General features: G+C 38.9%; 1 protein-coding gene across 2 annotated transcripts in view; it reads right to left on the reverse strand.

The window, feature by feature from the left end:
• The window catches only part of Ipo9 (importin 9), a 49,449-nt gene extending 33,329 nt beyond the window's left edge, over positions 1–16,120 (reverse strand). For both annotated transcript variants that reach the window (XM_026397160.2, XM_026397159.2), the window contains exons 1-4: positions 15,930–16,120; positions 5,401–5,462; positions 5,115–5,201; positions 3,939–4,140 (exon numbers count right to left, since the gene is read on the reverse strand). In XM_026397160.2, coding sequence (XP_026252945.1) covers positions 3,939–4,140; positions 5,115–5,201; positions 5,401–5,462; positions 15,930–16,092 — 514 coding nt within the window. In that variant the 5' untranslated portion in view covers positions 16,093–16,120. The remainder of the gene's footprint in view (positions 1–3,938; positions 4,141–5,114; positions 5,202–5,400; positions 5,463–15,929) is intronic.
• Between the last annotated feature and the right edge of the window lie 424 nt (positions 16,121–16,544).

Below are 16,544 nucleotides of genomic sequence, written 5' to 3' on the forward strand. Positions count from 1 at the left end.
AAAGATATTAAGTGTGGAAATTTCCAAACTGTTTCCAGATAGCTGTTCCTAGTCAGCACACAAATAAGGACATTGGCCTGGTGGCCTTAACTAGGGAAGAAAAGCATCGAGAATTACTGATTATTTGTTAAAAGAAGAAGAAAGAACAATATGGCCTTAAGGAAAATGAGATTAAGAAGGAAACCTTAATATAAATACTAAAAGGAAATCTGAAAGAGAACTGCATAAAAGTCTTTATGAAGTCAACCAGAAAATTCTGTAGTAGTTTGTGTCCACCTGTCAACATTCAGGTGCACTTTGAGGTCTCTTTGTTTCTCTTTTTAGTTTTTTCCCTTGGCAAGTTGTTCTGATGCACATAATAAAGTATGTTCAGATTTACTAGGCTTCAACTCCATTCTTTTAAAACATATAGTAGAATAAGACTTGAAGAAGGTAAGGGAAGTATGAGTCAGCTTTTTCTTTACTTTGAAAAACAAAAACCAAAAAAATATAACATACACAATGCACTAAGACAGCATAAAGGACCCTGGATTTCATGTTACTAAGTGGTATAATAAAATATAAGCCCTTGAGTTCCAATAAACGTTCACTTTATCTGATGATTTTCCAAATTATTACTATTAAAATGAAGCTAATATTTGGAAAACATTTGAGAAGCCAGTTCAGGTAATTTAGTGAGACCCTGCCTCAAAATAAAAAAGAAAAAGGGGCGAGGGATATAGCTCAGTGATAGAGCACCCCCGGGTTCAATCCCCAGTACAACATATACACACTAATAAGCTTTATGAAAAATGTAGTACAACTTAATCCTACTAATAAAGTGACTTACTACATTTTTTCTCTCCCAGTAGTCTCAATTTATTTATACTTTATAGATTTAAGTTAAAAATATTTTTTTTCTGAGGTCATTCAGCAAGTCAGGAAAACTCTGGGACACCAACAACACCTCGATTTCCAAACTTACTTGAGACTAAAGAAAACGTTTTAGTTTGTTGATCAAATATTTCAATTCTTTGCCAATATGTTTGCATTTCCTTCAAACCATAAAACTTAGTTCTCTTCCTACTTTTTTGGTGGTACTATGATTGAACCCACGGGTGCTATACACTCGAGATACATCATATATATATATATAGTTGACACAATACCTTTATATATTTATTTTCCATGTGGTGCTAAGGACCAAACCCAGTGCCTCACATGTGGTAGGCAAGTGTTCTACCACTGAGCTACAGCCCTAGACCTCCAGTCCTTTGTATTTTGAGACAAGTTTTCACTTGTTCCACAGATGGGGCTAGAACGTAAGATTCTTCTAACTTGGCTCCCTGAGTAGCTGAGATTATAAGTGTGTACCACTGCACCTGAAGTTAATTCTCTTTCATAAATGGATAAATTATTGAGAAGCCTCATTAAAGGGAGTCAGGTACACACTGGAGAAGCTGGGCACAGTGGCATGTGTTTGTAGTTCCACCTACTTGTAAGGCTAAAGGAGGAGGATTGCTTGAGAACAGGGAAACAGAGCAAGACCCCACCTCAAAAAAACCCAAACCAAACCTAAACCAAACAGTACCAATAACAAGAAACAAACATCCTGAGAGAATCAGTCCCATTCTCTATCCATATACTAATGTCCTTCTATCTTTATGCATGCCTGAGTTTCTGCTGTTGGAATTTATACAGTCTACCCTCTTTTGCAAATATTTGGAGCACTGATTTGGGAATGAAGATTGGCTGCAATCCATTCCATGTCTGATGACTCCATTTCAAAAGTATAAAAATTTCCCTACCAGTTCTTTCCCTTGGCCGACAGAAAAGTGATCTCACTGTACAGTAATTTCCTTAGTAAAGTACAAGAAGGGCTCTTCAGCATTCCAATCAGGATAAATGTAAAACCATCCTTTTTCTTTGGGTCTGTCAGAAGCTGAAATTTATGATGGAAAATTAGAAGGGAACAGTCTTCCTTTCCATGGTAGAAAAATATATATATATATTAACTGATAACCTGATGTTGTAAATAAAGAATCCTGAAAGTCTGCCACTGTGGCTCAGTGGCAGAGTGCTTGCCTAGCATGTGTGAGGCACTGGGTTAGATTCTCAGCACCACATATAAATAAATAAAATAAAGGTTCATTGATTTAAAAAAAAGTCTAATTCCATGAGGAGGAGTGTGAGAAGTCACCTGAATAATGAATTATAAAGGACCAGCATGGGAAATAAGGGAAGTAAAAATCTGAGCAAGGAACATTTTGATCTTTTTGGTAAGTCTGTTTTGTATTTGAGCTAAAATCTAAAGCTTTGTTGCAAGCAATCAATAAGAATATAATGGGTAGTTCAAAAAGGCAGCTGGAAGCCAGTGGTGGGGGTGGCACAGGCCTATAATTATAGCTATTAGGGACATTGAGGCAGGAGGATCATCAGTTTAATGCCAGCCTGGGCAACATGGCAATTTTTTTCCCTTCCCCTTTCTCAACAAAGAAAGAAGGGGAGGGGGAAGGCAGCTGGAGCATGAGAAGAGGGAGTTTTGAAATAGATTTGCCTTTGATATGGAATTGATATTATCTACCATTAATATCACATGAAATAGTAAAATTCAGCTTAGATGCCATTTGCTAAACTGAGATTCAAAGGGTGAATCTGGCAATTATAACCAGGTAAGAATACATTTCAGGTAAGTTGGCAAGTCACAGAGAAACAGATAAGATATAGATGGGATTTCTACTAACTTGTAGAATAGGGGAAGGACGATTTCTAACAGATGAGTACAAGATGGTGATAAGAATTTCTTTAAAGATTTCCAAGTGACTTCATTTAGTAAACTGGAAGCAGTGTAGAAATTGCAAAAGATTGAGAAACTTGGGCCACACCTTAGGATATATGAAAGTAGGTTCTGGGAGGAACTGACAGATTAATCAGAGAGATAGCCACCAAATCTCCCTGGAGTAAAAGCTGAAGATCAACCTCTTAGAAAGAAAAAAGGGAAGAGACTAAAGATTACATACTCTCTGAAATGGCTAAATGACAGGATTATATAGACACATTTAAAAAAATTTTCTTAAATTTCTATAAGAAAATCCGATTTGACATGTCTTTTTTTTTTTTTTTTTCTTCTCTTCTTTTGGTAGTGCTGGGGATCAATCTGAGGCCTCACACATGCTAGGCAAAAAGTTCTATCACTAAACCACATCCCTGGCCCTATTTGACTATTCTTAACTTTGTCTTGGCTGCACTAAGCAATAAAACATAAGCCCTTGAGTTCACTTTTACCTGATTGTTTTCCACATTATCACTATAAAAATGAAGTTAATCAATTGAGAATATACAATTGGCTAAATGGAAAATAATATATATTAATAATGATAAATCATAATGACTAAAACTTGCTGAGTGCTTACCACATGTTGGTTATTGTGCTAGACAATTTACAAAGATTAGTTCATTTAAACTACTAAATGCTCCTTCAGATAGACACTATTAGCCTCTTAATTTTATATACAAGGAGACTCAGGTTCAAAGAAGCTACATGCCATGTGAAGAGTAAAAGTCAAGGTGAAGCCAGAATATGCACCTCAAATCTGACTGCTTAATCACCATGCTATTTCTGTATCCTTTCTGGCGGGTTTCAAACTCAGGTCCTTGTGCATAGTAGGCAAGTGTTCTACTACTGAGCTATACCTCCAGCTTTCTGTATCCTTAAGTGGTAAGGTTTGGTAGTAGAAGTAGTACTATGCCAACTTAATTCTCTAGAAAGAACCAATGGAGCTGGAGGGTAGATGTAGAAATAAAAACTAGGAAAGGAATAGCACTCATAAAAAACTAGAAGAAAGAAGTAGCGTTTGTAGCAAATTCTTCTAATCTTGGCTACTCTATCATATAGCTTCTTGTAAGTGTTCCTGTCACTTGGAATCCAAGTACCAATACCAGGAAAAGGCTTTTGGTACCTGTCAGCACACGCATGGCTCCATGGACGGCATTTAAGTCTCCGCTCACCAACATCTCCATGAGCAGGTTGAAGAGTTGGGGCCAGGCTTCCGGCCAGTCCCAGTGAGCAATGGCTGACACTGCATAGGCCACACTGGAGCGCACTTTGCTTATCGATTCTCTCAACCCATTGGGCAATAGCTCCCGGATAACAATTTTTGCCTGTAGAGGAGGAAAGTCCACTTGCCATTAGATCAGGTTATAGGTGATCAGCAGAGCCCAGTCCAGTTTGGAACTATGTTAGAAAAAAATATAAAAACTGCATAGCTGTAGAAAACTCCAACACGTAAACTTGACAAATAATTCATTCAGAGAGTTCACCTGTGATTTCTAAACTTATGGTGTCCATTATAGTAGCCATTAGCTACATGTGGCCATTTCAATTAAAATTAAATAAAATTAAAAATTCAATTTTTCACTTCAAGTAGGAAGTATTTAATTTTGTTTTATTTATTTATTTATGATCCTGGGGATTGAACCCAGGATCATATCCTGGGGATATAGCTCTATCACTGAGCTATATCCCCATCCCTCTTTTTTTTCTTTCGACACAGGGTCTCACTAAGTTGCCCAGCCTGGAATCATACTTGTGATCCTCCTGCCTCAGCCTCTCAAGTTGCTGGGATTATAGGCCTGTGCCACCACACCTGTCAGCCATATTTGAAGTGCTCAGTAGCTAAGTAGCCCTTATGTTGGACATCACAGATAGAAAAACATTACTATAACTGCAGAAGATTCCAGCAGCCTTTGTGTCTCTACAATTTGTATCTCAATACTTTTGGGGGCACAGAATATTTGCAGAGCACTACACAAAGCAGAAACATTATTTTATTTTCAAGCTCTCTGAAATTGGCATTATAATTCTAATTTTAGAGATTTAGTAAATTGAGGCTTAGTAGTTAAGTATGTTTCCAATTATCTCACAGATTGTAAAGGGCAAAACTGGCATTTGAACATAGGCCAGCCTGATACCTGAGTTCTCTTATCTACAGCTTTGTGGCCCCCCCCCTGTCAGCCACCAATCTCCTTTTCTACTTAAGTCTTTTGATCACTCCATGTTGTCAACGAATGTTGACAATCTCTTATGATGGCTACTCAAATATCTGTCTACAGACTACTCAAGTAACTGTTCTTACCCTTTCTGTAGTTTCAGGAGGCCTAAACTTTTCTGATTGGGCACACCAGTGAGTTTCCACGTATTGTTTCAAGATGACTGATGCTAGCTGTGAAGAGAATAAGCCAAGAAGTGCATTAAGAAAAAGACTTTTCATATATATCATATATATGGCTTTATACATTTGAATCATATCTAAATCTAAATCATAGATTATTTAAATTGGCCTTATTCTTTCTCTTTCCCATAAGAAAGTTTCATTACCAAGTAAAGGATGTTACTTGTAAATCATTTCAGTCTGGACTCACCTGACGGATTGCCAGTGCTCCCTGGGGATCTACAGTCAGCTCTGCCAAGTGAACACCAAATTCTGAAAGAGAAAACTTTAGTTTGAGTCTAAGAACATCCAAGAAAGCCACAGCAATTTACCAAGCTCTAACAGTGGTACCAATAAGAAAGATTTCAGCAAGAAACTTGATCCATTGCTTCTGAAAGTGCTGATAATTGCTAAGACTGATTGCTTCAAATAAGAGAAACAAGTTGGCCTGTAGGTCATGGTTTGTTACAATTTAAAGTTCTAGTACCTTTTCATTTATTCCAATTATTGCACAGTAAAATCTAGCTATTTCCCCCTACCCTGCCCTCAGGCACAAGGGACTGAACCCAGGAGCACTTTACTACGGAGCTACATCTCCATTCCTTTTAAATTTGATACAGGGTCTCACTATGATGTTGAGGCTGGTCTCAAACTTGTTCTCCTCCTGCTTCAGTCTCCTGAGTCGTTGGGGTTACAGGCATGTACCACTATAACTGACTCTTCTAGTTATCTTCCTTTTCAAAACCATAACATTTTTCTCTTGTCAAGGAATGTAGTAGCTAATTGAAAACTGTAATTTTCTAACCCCACCAACTTAAAAGGTGAGCTTTCAGGAGTTGTCCAGATATATTCTTTTTATAATTTAAAAAAGTTTTTTTAGCTGTAGTCAGATGCAATACCTTTATTTATTTATTTATTTATGTAGTGCTGAGGACTGAACCCAGGGCCTTGCACCTGCTAGGTGAGTACTCTACTGCTGAGCCACAACATCAGCCCATGTCCAGATATATTCTACCAATACATTATCAAGTCCAAGAAAACCTGGCATCAAGAGCTTAGTCCTAAAAATACAAGTGCTGCAAATGAAGTTTCTAATAAGTATGTAAACAATAATCTTGAACTGCATATTGAGAGGCTCTAAACAACTTTTACTCCAAACCAAAATATAGATCTAATTTACACTGCAAAAGGAATAAACTATCAAATATTTATTTATGAAAAGAGGAAGAAGAATGTAATATAAAGAGCACATCATAATTTCCACATCTCACAATCTAGGACTGCACTATCCAATATAGTATCCATCAGTCATAAAGGTTAAGTACTTGAAATGGTGGCTGGTGAGAACTGAGATGGCTGTAAATGTAAAAATACACACGAGATTCCAAACTCAGCATAAAAATAAAAGCAAAATACCTTAATAATTTTTATATTGATTATATACTGAAATAATACTTTGCATACACCAGGTTAAATGAACATAGTATGAAGAATTAAGTTTATCTGTTTCTTTTTATCGATTTTAATATAGTTACTAGGAAATTTAAAATTTCACATTTGCCTTATATTTCTATTGGACAGCACTGGGCTAGATTGGATATATTAATCTATGGCTGCCATCAAATGGGAAAAAGCAGTCTGCTGTTACCTCTAATTTGGAGGAAGATATAGATTAGTGTAGTTAAGAGTATAAGCTCTGGATTTTGGCAAGTTTAGGTTCAAATCCTGAAGCTACCGTGTTTGTCCTCAGTTTGCTTATCCACAAATTAAGAATAATGGTATCTAGCTGGGTACAGTGGTGCACACTGTAATCCCAGTAACATGGGAGGCTGAGGCAAGAGGATTATAAATTTAAAGCCAGCCTCAGCAACTTAGCAAAAGCCTATCTCAAAATAAAAATAAAAGGCTATGGGTATAGCTTAGTGGTAGAATGCCTCTGGGTCCAATCCTGGTACCAAAAAAAAAAAAAAAAAAAAAGTTTCTTTCTCTCTTTATATACATATATCAAGCAATTCTGTGAGAATTGAATGAGACCATGCATGTAAAATATTTAGCACAATACTTAACACATAATAAAAACTTGAAGAAAAAGTTATCTTGCTATTATTTTTATTGCCCACCACTAGTACATTGTTTGACTTTCCTATGTATAACTAAAGTTACTTTTCATGTAAAGTTCAATAGCTGGATTCTACTGGAATAGTCATCCAAAGGGCATTTATTCCAAAGAAAAGCTTAACATCAAAAAAGAGTTAGCCGGTGTGGTGGCGTATGCCTGGGATCCCAGCAGCTTGGGAGGCCGAGGCAGGAGGATCCTGAATTTAAAGCCAGCCTCAGCAATGGTGAAGTAGACCCTGTCAGAGAGACCCTATCTCTAAATAAAACAAAAAAACAGTGCTGGGGATGTGGTTCAGTGGTTGAGTGCCCCTGAATTCAATTCCTGGTACCAAAAAGAGTTATTAGCCAGCCCTAGTGGCCACAGGTCTGTAATCTCAGTAATTTGGGAAGCTGAGGCAGAAGGACTGCCAAGTTTGAGACCAGCCTCAGCAATTAAGTGAGGCCCTAAGCAACTCAGCAAGACCCTGTCTCTAAATAAAAATAAAAAGAGCTGGGGATATGGCTCAGTAGTACAAAAACAACAACAAAAAAGAAAATTATTAGACACAATGTTTCATGTTCAAAATCTTATTAAGGAATCAGGTTAAAACTACTCAGTTGGGCTAGGAATGTAGCTCAGTTGGTAGAGTGCCTGCCTCACATGCACAAGACCCTGGGTTCAATCCCAAAACACTGCCAAAAACAAAAACAAAAACAAAAAAACCCACCACCACCAAAAAAACCCAAACAATCTAACAACAACAAAAAAACTACTCAGTTATTTATGCCCATATTTTTTAAAGTGTTTTATTTTGAAATAATTTTAGATTCACAAAAAGCTAAAAGGTAACACACACAAGTTCATGGATAGTTCATTAATATTCTCCACCAATAAGCCCCTTATCTACCTGTGGATCAATGATTAAAACCTAGGAAACTAATACGGGTACAATACTATTAACTAAACTAGACTTTATACAAACTTCAAATTCCAGAATCCCACATTGTGTTTGGTTGTTAATGTCTCCTAAATTTCCTCAAAGAGTGCAACACTTCCCCATTTTCTTCTTTGTTCCTTATAACCCAGACACTTTCAATTAATTACTTTGTAGAAAGTTGTCTCAATTTGGGTTTAACTGAAGTTTCCTCATATTTAGATTAAGATTATACATTTCTGGCAAGAATATCAGAAAATAATGCTACTCTCAGTATTTCATATCAGGGAGTACATAATGTTATTACTGGTACTGTTCACTTTCATTACTTGGCAAGGTTGGGTCTGCCACATGAAGACCAGGCAAACTTTACACATAGATTCTGTCTCAGCTTGGGCTCCCTTTGTCAGCAACCAGAGAACTTCAAGTCTAATTGCTCTTGCAGAAGAAAAACTTTGCATGAATATAGTTTTTCCATGTAAGAAATTCAGAAATACTTAATCTATCCTAATACATAAGTCTATTTTAGTGCTACCAGAGGAAGGCAGAAGTTTGGTGATGATTACAGAGTTGGGATTTCTTTAATAAAGTCATAAATTAATCATGTCTGGTATCTATCAAAGACCACACACACGACAAATTTCACTAACCATTTTGTTCTCACACCTCTTGAGACTGTGAAGGATGTGAGAATAAGAGAACATCAGAAGATTAAGACCCACATCGGGGCCAGAAGCCTAAGTCAATTACAAGTCTGTACCTACAAGTAGTTTAAGATGACTTTTCTCCAAAAGTTTATTTTCTTTATATAAGAAAGAAGCTTGAAAGTTCAAATAACATGAATGTCTGCTTAAAAGCCTGACTGGGAAAAAAAAAAAAATCTTTGAAGAATATCATCACTGATAATTACAACAAATTTTAAGATAAAATGAACAGAGTAAACCAGGCGCAGTAGTGCATGCCTATAATCCTAGCAATTCAGGAAACCAAGACAGGAGGATTAAAAATTCAAGGCCAACTTCAGCAATTTACCAAGACGTTGTCTTGAAATTGAAAAGAAAAAGGACTAGGACATAGTTCGGTGGCAAAAGTGACCCTGGGTTCAATCCCTTGTGTGTGTTCAATCATACACATACACACACACACACATACACACACACACACACACAGAAAATAGATTATCTACATTTTCTTCTCTACAGGTTTCCAGAGTTTAAAAAATGGTAATCCCAAAATTCAAAGAAAAAGAATTCATTTGTATTAAGCTATAGGGGGACTTAAGAGGGGAAACAAATTATTTAATGTGATTTATTCTGCCTAGACCATATATCCATAGAAATACAGGGACAGCTGGGCATGGTAGCACATGCTTGTAATCCTAGTGGCTTGGGAGGCTGAGACAGGAGGATCAAGAGTTCAAACTTAGCCTCAGCAATTAGCAAGGCCCAAGGCAACTCCCAAGACCCTGTCTTTAAGTAAAACATAAAAAAGGGCTGGGGATGTGGCCCAGTGGTAAAGTGCCCCTGGGTTCAATCCCTGGTACCTGCCTCAACCCCCTCAAAAAAGAAAGAAAATAAATACAGGGACATCAGTTACCACAGAAGAGTGGCACACTCACAAAATTTTAATTATATAAAGCTAATGAAGAACTGTTTCCAAGGAGTGATAGTGGTGTTATTCTGTTTGTGAACTCTGCTATCAGAGTATTTCAAAGAAGGAAAACACAAGAAAAATATCCTGAAGCTCTATACCATGTTTTAAATCTGATCCACAGAGTTATTCCTATTTTTTTATCTGTTAAGTCATAAAAAATAAAAAAAGATTTTCACTTAAAAAGAGACTCTACAATATTTTTTTAATAAATACAACTAAGTATATCTGAAAAAAAGTACTATTGTGTATGTGTGTTTATTTATGTGTTGAGGGATTTCTAGTTTTATTGATTAGTGTCTTTAACATAACTTCTTTTTTAAGTTATAGGTAGACACAATATCTTCATTTTTATATGGTGCTGAGGATCGAACCTAGCGCTTCACGTATGCTAGGTGAGTGCGCTACCTCTGAGCCACAACCCCAGCTTCTTAACATAATTTCTTTAGGGAAAAAAAAAAAAAAAACTCTTGAGATGATTAAGGCAGGGAAAATACAAGAGACACAGATATACATAGCTGTTTAATTTTTCTTGGAGTGGGGCATTAGAAAGGATCAATTAAGATCGAACTAAGATCCAAACCATAAAGTTAAACCAAAGGGGACATTCACAAGAGGGCTATATGAAATTAGCTTTCTAAAGCTATTTTTTTAAGGAAATTTAATTTCTCTAGTTCCTGTTTCCTAGCTGAAAAAGACTATTTGGTTATTCTGGATTTTTACTCTAACTTTAGGTTCTCAATTATCATTTTATTTCAAACCAAAAGGGTATCTATCCTCTGACTTCCTCTCTAAGAAATCCTTTGCCCTCTTTCATTTTCTAGTCTCATTCTCCACACTGGATTTATTTTCCAGTCTTTTACTCTTCTCTCTCTCTCTCTCTCTCTCTCTTTTTTTTTTTTAGACAGAGAGAGAGAGAGACACAGAGAGAGAGAGAGAGAGAGAGAGAGAGAGAATTTTAATATTTATTTTTTAGTTTTTGGCGGACACAACATCTTTGTTTATATGTGGTGCTGAGGATCGAACCCGGGCCGCACGCAGGCCAGGCGAGTGCGCTACGGCTTGAGCCACATCCCCAGCCCCTTACTCTTCTCTCTTGTTATCCTTGCTCCTCTTTCTCTCCTTTTACCCCACATGGCAAAACATTATCTGTCTAAACCTTGGCTGAAAAGGGAAAAATCCAGGGAGGATAAAGATTAATTAAGAAACACACTGGTCTTAAGAGTCTATTAGAGTCAAAGACTTAGCAGTGCCTTGACAGTCAACTATTAGGATGAACTGTCAACAGAGATTTTTTGGAGGACTGAGTTGCATATAGTGTTCTGGAGAAGCCCCCTATTTCTCATGGAGGTTGGTAAACTCCACAAAACCACAGTTGAAAGGAAAATGAAAAATTCCACCACTGGCCTTTATCCGAGCGTGGCCGCCTTCCGCTCGGCTCAGTGCCCGCCACATGCCCAGGAGTGCGTCTGGATCCTTGAGGGGCGCCCTTCGCAGGTGGACAGTGCTTACGCTATACTGCAAGAGAGCCAGAAAAGTGCCCATGAGAACCAGAAAGCAAACTTCCAGCCAGTGGGATCATCTCTCTAGGGGTCTAAGATGGGGAAATCAACACAGATATCTGGGCAGCATCTGAATGCCAGGAAGTTAGGGAGTGACAAATCCTGCCCTCTCTGTCTTCAGATCAACATAATGGTGGTGGAAGGAAAGAAAAAAACGTATTCTCTCTGACATATCTGGTGGGGACAAGACAAAAGCCTGGGCTTGGGGTACAGTTCAGTGGTAGAGTGTTTGCCTAATTGAACCCATGAGGTCCTGGGTTCAATTCCCAGCATTAGGGGGAAAAAAAAAAGAGAGGGGGGTGGGGGGAAGAAAAGACCAAGTCAAGGCCAAATGATGGGGGAGAAATGTCTTCATTTCTAATAGTCAAAAAAAATTGAAATAACTAATAGAAGAAAATTTCCTATAGTCTAAATCTATATTAGAAAGTCTGTGCTATGCTGATATAGGGAATTAAAGGTTATAAATGAAAGCAATTCATCCAAAAATTAGGTGATGCTCTTAGAGGAAAGTAAAAGAACTTCATTCTGAGATATAGAAAATACAGCATAAATATGCCAAAAATTAAGAAATTATCTTTTCACAAGTCATCATCTTACCATAAACTGGACCCTCTTCCACAAAAAGGTCAATGAAGCTAAATTGAGATTATTAAGATTTTATGGTAGGAGACTTTTGGTAGTTTATAATCTCTCCAGACTGTTTATAAAATGTTTCATATGACCCTATTAATACATGGAACTCAAAGAACATGCTAACAAATCAAAAAACTTCTTATTTTTACCCTATTTAGGCAGAACTAAATTTCTAAACTCTGCTGATCCAACTCAAAATCTCAATCCTAAGAAAAATGCAAAAGTAACAATTATTTGCTGAAAATCATATAGCAAAGAAACTTCCAAACTTTCAAGTACTATTCTTTTCAATCCTTGATGGGAGTACTGTCTGAACAAGGTGGTAAATGACACCACATTTTCTAATTAACCCTGTTAAATAGAATTTAACTATTCAGAGAGGTTTGCTAGGTTTCCCTGGATCCAAGTGACTAGGAAAAAATGGCAATCTCATGGGTTCAAGAAAATCATCCCAGGACACCAGGCTGATGATGAAGCAAACTATGTTTGTTTGTTTTTGGTACCAGGGATTGAACCCAGGGGCATTCTATCACTAAACTACACCCCCAGCCAGCCCTTTTTATTTTTTACTTTGAGACAGCCAAGGCTGACCTTGACAGTAAAGCAAACTATTGTGATCATTTTCAGATACACACACTAAATAAGTCAGGGTTCTAGCAACTCCATTTTCTAAGAAAACAGCTTCTTAAAATTCTATCTATGATGCAATCTGGCCAAAGCATGTCAACTTCTCTTGTCAATACTTTTCTTCTTCCTTTCTCTCTCTCTTACTCCCTCTCCTTCTTTCTTTTTTGGTACTGGGGATTGAACCCAGGGGCACTCTACCACTGAATCACATCCCCACCCCTTTTTGAGACAAGGTCTCACTAAATTGCACAGACAGCCTCGAACTTATGATATTCCTGCTTGAGTCTCCAAAGTAACTGGGATTATAGGCATATAAGCCACTGCTTGTCTCTTCTCTTTTTAAAATTTTTGTAGTACTGGAGATTGAACCCACAGCCTTGTCCATGCTAGGCAAGCACTCTACCATTTAGCTACTTCTTCAGCTCTCTTCTTCTTGTTTGAGACAGGTCTCACCTTGGCTGGCCCTGAACTTTTAATTCTTTTGCCTCAGTCTCTCAAGTAGCTGGAATAACAGGCGTGGGGGACTGCACCTGATTTTTGTCTGTTCTTTTAAGATAGAGTTGACAAATGACCTGTGCTCTTTTCCCAAATTAAAGATTCTTCCATTTAAATCTTGAAGACTAGGGGGCATCAGTTGGCAGTCAAGGAAGGTGGCACTTCTTTTTGGCAAAAGGAATAGACTAGATGATCCTAACAGCTTGGTGGAACTAATATCCTAGGTGAGGCAACAATGAATGGCTCACAAAGACGTATGGTTATTTGAGAGGAATGAGGGACTATATCTGGTGGTCATCCGACCCTGTGCTCTATGGAAACCAAAAAGGATAAAAAGATGACAAGTACACAATAATATTAGACACCAACTCCCAGATTTCTCATTAATTTTAAGTTGTAAAGAAGAGTGTTTTCTAAGGCCAGAGGGAAGGTTTGTTACTAAGACACAACAAAATTGTGAAGCAATCTTGAGTAGAAAATCATCTATTCATTCAACTGCAAGAAAGCCTCCTCACCTTGGCTTGCAGGGCATTCTAATAGCAGGGGCGACTCCTCCCAGTTTCACCAGGCCATGTAGTTTGCTAAATCCTGGCTGGGAAGTCAGGTTCTACATTTTCATGTAAGGAAGATGGTGGAGAAGAAGCTATTAGACCATGTTCAGAAAACATCTGAGGGAGTTAGAATATAAGATGGGAGAGACTGTGGAGCCAATAGCAAAGATAACTTGTTAAAGGTCATAAAAAGAGAGTATAGTGTATTTAAGGGATGAACCACCATGTCCATCTAAAAATATGTACAGAAGGGGATAAAACTATAGTTTTTTTTTTTTTTTGATAAACACAAGGAACCAGACAATTGTAAAGACACAACCTTTAAAGGGCCTAAGGCAGTATACTCAACTCCCCCCCGCAGACTTGATCCAGCCCTGTAACCACAACCTAAACCCTAGTCGTATGCCTTATTACTGGACCAATATCAGGATAATTTCCATACCTCTCTCACAGCATGCACAACAGCACAACACCAGTAAGTTTTGGGGGAGGGAGGAAGAACTGAGAGGGAGAGTTCATCTATTTCCCACCAGTGGCCTGGATCAAATCTCTGTACTTTTGAAATTTAATTTTTGATTTCAAGACCCAAAAAGGCAAAGAAAGTGGGAGACCAGAACTTCAAAAAGATCTCAGGAAATTTACAATTGACTCTGGCTACGGCTGTAGAGGCCACGGCTACTGAGGCCACGGCTTTTGGCTACAGCTGTAGAAGAAATCAAAGCCAAAGAGGAGTTACTGGCAGTTTAAAACAAGCTAAGGTCTACCTTTTATGGAAAAGTGTCAGACATGCCTTTGGAGCACCAAGACCACTGGGTATCATTCAAAGAAGATTTAGTTGGGATCAATTTGTATCAAACCACCAACTTTATTCAAGTGGAAAATTAATTTGATGAGGTATCTGTTTTTTCACTCTTCCTTCTTCATATCCAAGAAAGGCAGAGACATTAATGTGAATAAAGGAATTTTACATAGGAGGCAATAAAATCCCCCCTCAGATTATTTTATACATGGTTTTCCAACAGCTTTCTCCTAGCCAGTGGTTCCTCCTTTTGTAGAGTCTGATATTTTACAGAACAATAAAAACTACAAATGAACTTTCAGAATGGCTCTTAATCCCAAATCTCAATGTTTTCAATAGCCCTTTCATATTACAAGTAAACGTAAAACTAAATTTAAGGGAGATTTTTGTCTTCATTTCTTTTCAGGAAAAAGAAGTCTCGTGGGAGAGTTAACTCGAGGTTTTGAATGCAATCAATCAGACCATGGACAATTTCTCTTTGCAGATGCCTAAATTTAAGGAGTGGAGGAAGTATTCCCTTGAACTGGGAAATTCTGAGGACTTGTAGTTACAGTGAAGCTATGGCCAAATATATTTCTTACATAAAGACCAAGAAGATATTCCCTTCTGTAGTAGATTAAACTCTTCTTTGTACAGTGGCTAAGCTGGGCCTGATGAAAAGTCCATAGCAGGAAACTAACAAAAAAAATCTCTCAACTCAATAGTTTATTTTCTCCTCCATCACTTTAACACACATAATAGGAGGATGGGGACAAAGATCAAAAACAAAGGAAGATCGGTTCCTCCACACAGAAATCGTATTTAATAACTGCAAATAACTCCAAAAATACACGGGGAGTGTGGTCAGAAAGGTGCAGCAGCTGCATGTGCTTATAACTTATAAATTATGAGACAACATGACACGTACAAACAACCAGCCAGGTTTAAAGTCGGTGGCAGAAACTTGTTTGATGACATCCACTAGATTTGATAGCCACTGCCCTCTCGCCATTTCTAGCAGCTCCCCCTACTCTAATCACAATACAATCAAGCTGATGAGAACAGCTAAAGACCCTGGTCCTGCAAGCAAAAATGATCTCCCAGACCGCGCGGCACCAACACCACAAAGTCGATCTCCATCTCTGTCCTCGGCAGATCCCAGGCTCCATCTCTTTTCAAGTCTCCACCCTCCTTTCCCCGCGGAGGCTCCACCTCTCCGGCCCCGCTCTTTTTAGACGCGCCTCCGGTCTCTGGGACTTTCACAGCCACCAGCGACATCAACCTCTCGCGCTTCCTACTCCACTCCCCGGCGCCCAGCTCCGTGTGTGCCTTGCCGGTCCCGAGCTGCAGTCAGCGGACTGTGAGGCCCGCACAGGTCCCAACCATCCTCGTGACGGTCCCACCTCACTCACCCTCCGTCACCTCCAGCACCTTAATCTGTTCCTCGGCAGCAGCCCGCACCTCCTGCACTGGGGACAGAATCCCAGTGAGAGTATCCACCAACGCCTCCTTTAATCCTTGTGCTACTGGACCTGGCAACCCGGAGGCCGCACCAGCTGCAGCTGCCGCCGCCATCTTTTCTCCCCTCAGTCCCCCAGCCCGGACCCGCCACTGAATGACGGCTCCCGCGCACGGCCAATCCACGAAGCCGCGCCTGCGCACCAGATTCCGCGGGAGCGGGCGGGAGGCGGGGAATGGATCTAAACCTCCAGAGACAGCGCCTCTTGCCGCTTAAACGAAAACTGCACCTTTGTCAGCAAGGATCGCTTCAGGATTATGTCGAAAGGGAATCCCAGAGAGATTAAGGGGCTTTTCTAAAGTCGCACAGTAGGTGAGCCATCTCACTTAGAATAAAGGCTGTGGTGTATGCCTTTAGACTCAAGGGTCGTTCACATATTAGACACTGTGTTAGGGGAGAGGAGGCGGGGTGGAAATGGATGACGAGGGCTGAGTGTGGTGATGCATGTCGGTAATCCCAGAGAATGGGAAGGCTGAGGCCGGAGGATTGAAGTTCAAGACCAGCCTCA

Source organism: Urocitellus parryii, chromosome 9 (assembly GCF_045843805.1).
Source record: "Urocitellus parryii isolate mUroPar1 chromosome 9, mUroPar1.hap1, whole genome shotgun sequence".
In the NCBI taxonomy this organism is placed as follows: Eukaryota; Metazoa; Chordata; class Mammalia; order Rodentia; family Sciuridae; genus Urocitellus; species Urocitellus parryii.